Raw genomic sequence first — 4585 nt, forward strand, 5'->3', positions numbered from 1 at the left:
GAGTGTTGAGGCGCACGGACTGGCCTGGTCCTTGACATTTGCATTTTCATTTAGCCGCACATGGCCTTTTTGTCCGCGGTTTTAGGTTTAAATGGACAAGCTGGCTTTAGAAGCGGACGTTTGGATTAACAACTTGGAGAGTGGAGTAACGTCGTCAATAGAAATGACTAAGAGTAGACTGCGCCTTAGTTCTGAAGCAGACTGGAAGGAGGCTGACTCAGTGATAAACGAATACGACAACTTGTACAAGAGCCTTAGTTCGCTTCGCGATGACACAGACGACTACTATAACTACCTGATTGAGAGCCTGGCGGCTTCGAGAGACAATAATGACAAGAGCTACCTGTTGGTTTACAACAAGGCTGTGGCCGTGGAGAGGCTGATTCAGAAGATAACAAATTCGATGGAATTTATAGACAGCTGCATATCAAACGAATTTAAGAATGAAAGTTACATTGAGACACTGAGCATAATCTGGAGGCGTTCCTGATATCCGCTCCTTTCCTACCAAGTTCGACTCTATGTGTCACTTTCCGACCCTGCGTCCTGCTTGAGGTTTGAAAGCATTCGCGTGGCTTCAACACGCAACGCACGGTAGCATAAAACGGTTAATCTGAACAAGGAACCCATTTAATCTTACTATCTCGTCCCCTTTTCTCTGGGCGTGGCCTTCAAATTCGAATTGACTTGACTCCGGCGGAGGAGGATCCGCCGTTCTTGTGTTTGCCGTGTTGGCCGGGATTGGTCTTCCTTGAGTAGTAGTTGGAATAGGACTGTCCTCCGGTCAGGGATCCGCCTCCGACGGCGTTGCCGGGACCGTTGCCTCCCAGCATCATTCCGAGAGAGCCCGAGCCAGGACCAGCACCGGTCCTCCCTCCAACACCGTGTTTCCCGACTCTTCCCTCCCTCGAATCCTCCGTCACTCCGTCCATACCCTTGCCTCCTCCCTCGATTCCGCCCCTTCCTCCGCCCATCATCACGCCTCCATCAACGCCTCCCTTCCCTCCAGCTCCGCCGCCACCTGCTCCAATCCCCTTGGAGGACGTCACTGCCTCGTTGCACTCCACCAACTGGAGAAGCTTGTCGGCAATAACGAGCGAGTCGCTCCTGATCTTGCTCGACTGCTTATCGTTCAGGAGAACGTACTCGCCCGTCTGATCCCAAAGGCCGTGCAACTCGTTCCTGAGCATCATTTTGGAAAGTAGGGAATTAATCTTTTCCCTCGGCAGTTGGAACATAGATATAAGATTCTCGACTGAGAATGAAGAGTAAAGATGGCCATATGTATACAGATACGTCCTCAAGGCTTCTTGTTTGATGTTAAATTCAAGTTTAGACTGGATCGAGGCCGTTTCTTCAAGGGAATTGTCCCAGATGGACAACGAGAAAATGTAGTCTCTGCATTCCTTCCACTTTCCAAGTTGGAGCGACCTCGTGGCTGCTATAATTGTGTCTCTTAAACTTTCTGGAGGTCCGGTTATGGCCTGGCGTTCGTACTGCTCCAAAAGCCTCCTGAACTGTTTTGAGATCGGTCTGAATTTCGCAGAGGGCATCTCCTCATTCTGCAAAGCTACAGACCTGTGGTAAGCCATATACGGCACCTCAAGGAGCATGGAGCATATTAGGTATATACAGTCAATAACCTCCAGCGAAAGATGCATATGGTAGGGCAGCAAGCGCCTCTTCTCTGCTCTTTCTTGCTCGGGCGTGCGTTCTTGGGACTTTATATTGCTCATGCCCTGGGCCAGCAGCTCTCTGTTTCTATTGGGCATACATATTTCGCAGAGCAACTGTTGGGACTCCGGTATCAGTCCAAGTCTAAACGCCGAAAGACCCAACTGAACAAGAGACCTGTTGTACAATATCTGAATTCCAACATCTGAGCCCAACGCCATGTCGTAAACTCCTATTGATTGGAAAAGACTCACCGCCTCGTAATAGTTGTCATGCAAGGCCATATTATACACATGTTGTATAAGCACCTTGAGCTTGTCCTTTTGATCTCCATGTTTATAGACATTTTGCACCAAGCAGGTAATCAACTCGCTCGGCTTCACCTTAGGTACCGGTACATCTGGGATCTTACCAGCCGCTGCATCGCCAGCTTCGTCGTTGTTCAAGTTGCTCTCTTTTCCTATTTCTTCTTTCTCAATCGAGCAATTAACCGTCTTCACAAGTATTTGTTTCACAAATTCCCAAACTTTGAAGGCCAGCGAGTCATTCTTAAAGTGAAGCTGGTTTATCAGATGCACCGAGAGCGTGGAAACCAGATCTAGATACCCTCTTTCCTCGCATATTTTGTAGCATCTCCAAAGTAGCGCGAGCAAGTGAAGGGACTGCACCAGTCTGTCTTTGTATTCACTCGAATGAACATCAGTGAGCTGCAGGGCCTTTAGCGACTCTCCGTCAAGTCTTTCTATAAACGACACCAGAAATGTCACGGTGCTTTTGTCTTGTTCCTCAGGATCGACGACTTCGTCGTCTCCCAAGGAACCGCCGCCGTTTGCCCCCTGTTCCTCCGAATTGAGAAGCGAACTCCCTCCAACGGATCCATTAGACGCTGCATTGTTTGATGCTCTAGAAGACAGACTTTGCTGCGTCCCCGTCTCTGTAAACGATCCAGAACCAGTGTTGCTAACTCCGTTTGCGTTGTTCGCGCCGGCCGTGGTACCATTAGTCGTATTCTCGCCAGGTATCTTTCTTCTTCTATCCTTTAAAGATATGAAACTCTGAAATCCCGATATATATACTCTCTTTTCCTTATTGTTTAGCAATACCAAGTCCAGGAGAATGTTGATGTTTTCACATATCTCAGACCATATTCCAGAAGTTATACAGTGGAACGCCCCAGTAATGGTGTCAAACTGGGCCGAAATTAAATGAGTAAGTACGTCAGCATAGGCTTGGAGCGAAAGAGGCCTTGATATCTCAGCGGCTCTTTTCAGCAGTCTTATTTGCTCTTGTCTATCTGTACCCTTCTTGCCTCTTGCCGCAACTATTTCTCCAACCTTTTCCACTATCATATCTACGGTAACCTCGCCCTCAAAGGAAAGCAGATCGTTGCTGGTCCCTGTTGTCGCTCCCGCTCCGCCAGCCTGTGCTGCTGACGGCCCAACACCTCCGGTTGTCGAGTAAGGCGCATCCTGTTGGGCATCTTTTTTCGTGCTCTTCTGACGCGTTTTCCTTCCTGCCCCTCCATCCTTCTTCGCACTCTTGACCCGTGTTCCCCATTTGGCTAAAGCGGATGCGTGTCTGTCCTCGTACTCGTCCTCGTAAGAAGACCAGTCCGACGACGACGACGACGACGACGATGACGAGGATGAAGACGACCCGGAAACTGCCTCCCCGTCGCCATCAGAGAGGGACGAAGATGTTTCAGAAGACGAGGAAGACAGGGACGAAGATTCGGAATCAGAGTCCCGGCCTTCCTCGTCCTCACCAGAGTAGGAATAGGAATCGTCGCTAAAAGCGTCGTTCTGATAAAGTTCTGGACTTTCCCTGCACTCGTCCATTTGTTTTCTGTACTGCTCAACAGACTTCCTGAATTTGGCCCTTAAGGTGTTGAAACTCGTGGCCTTTGCCTTAGAAAGGCGTTTAATAGCCTCCTTGTCCTTAAATTTCTCATCTAAAAAAGACTCCAATTCAACCAAAGAAGATATAAAAAAGTTGGGAATTCCGTGATCCAAAATCACACTCTGAGACTTGTGAATACACCTTAGCAACCTGTCATACTCCTCATTTAGTGAACTAAAATCCAAAACCTTGACATGGCCGTTTATTCTCCTTATAATGCATCTAAGCTCTTCGTGAAACTTTTCCTTTGCCCCTCTGACCACTCTCCTGTCGTCCTCACTACTGTCCGAATCCGAATCTATTGCCCATCGCGAACCCGTGTTGGCCACTTCCCTTTGTCTGCGGCGTGCAGCCTGAGTTTGGGTCTCAACTTCGGACTCGGACGAACTTCCACCACTGCTTGAGGTGTCTTCCGAGGAGGACCCAGACCCCTCTGCCCAAAACTTTCCCTGCATCCCTAGTTTCCCTCGTACCTACTTGATCCTTAAAACAATATACACGTAACACAAATCCAGCAAGAACAAGGTATCCTCGCCTGTACGTGTACGCACTCGAATTCCTAGTTGGTAAAAGCGAAAAGAACAGCAAAACTGTATCTTCGAGATTTCAGAGCGATTGCTGACCTCTTCCTCCTCCCTTAAGTAATACTAGTCAAATAGACGCCGCTATTTTAGTGTGAATAAATTTGTCCTGCTATTCATACACCGTCGTCTATATGCCCTTCTTTCTTTACACAGCTCAGGTACCCTTTTACCTTACTTTCTGTCTCTAATTCTTCTGTACGTGGCGCCTTAGCGCGCGATGGAATAGTCATGTCATTACATAATTTTCTGCCTTATCTTGTAAAAAATGCGAGGCAGAGTATACGCAAAATACGATACACAAAATGTGCGTCCAGTAGTACCATCCAAGAAGAACCCGGCTTTTTTGCTTTTGTCTGTACTGCCGCAGAGAGAACTCGACCTCCATACAAGCGTTGATTCGAATCAAAAGGGCCTTTAGCGATTTAATA

The 4585-nt window shown here is 48.0% G+C and overlaps 2 protein-coding genes across 2 annotated transcripts; one reads left to right on the forward strand and one right to left on the reverse strand.

The window, feature by feature from the left end:
- Positions 1 to 91: 91 nt before the first annotated feature.
- On the forward strand, positions 92 to 490 carry FG386_003671 (uncharacterized protein; the record flags this gene model as incomplete). Its single annotated transcript, XM_067342979.1, has 1 exon — positions 92 to 490. The coding sequence occupies one exon, from the start codon at positions 92 to 94 to the stop codon at positions 488 to 490; it is 399 nt and encodes a 132-aa protein (XP_067198359.1).
- Positions 491 to 671: 181 nt separating this feature from the next.
- On the reverse strand, positions 672 to 4028 carry FG386_003672 (uncharacterized protein; the record flags this gene model as incomplete). The annotated part of the gene is made up of 1 exon (XM_067342980.1): positions 672 to 4028. One exon carries the CDS (start codon positions 4026 to 4028, stop codon positions 672 to 674), a length of 3357 nt encoding a protein of 1118 aa, XP_067198360.1.
- Positions 4029 to 4585: the final 557 nt, after the last annotated feature.

The sequence above is a fragment of the Cryptosporidium ryanae genome, assembly GCF_009792415.1.
Source record: "Cryptosporidium ryanae isolate 45019 chromosome Unknown contig_90, whole genome shotgun sequence".
Classification (NCBI taxonomy): Eukaryota; Apicomplexa; class Conoidasida; order Eucoccidiorida; family Cryptosporidiidae; genus Cryptosporidium; species Cryptosporidium ryanae.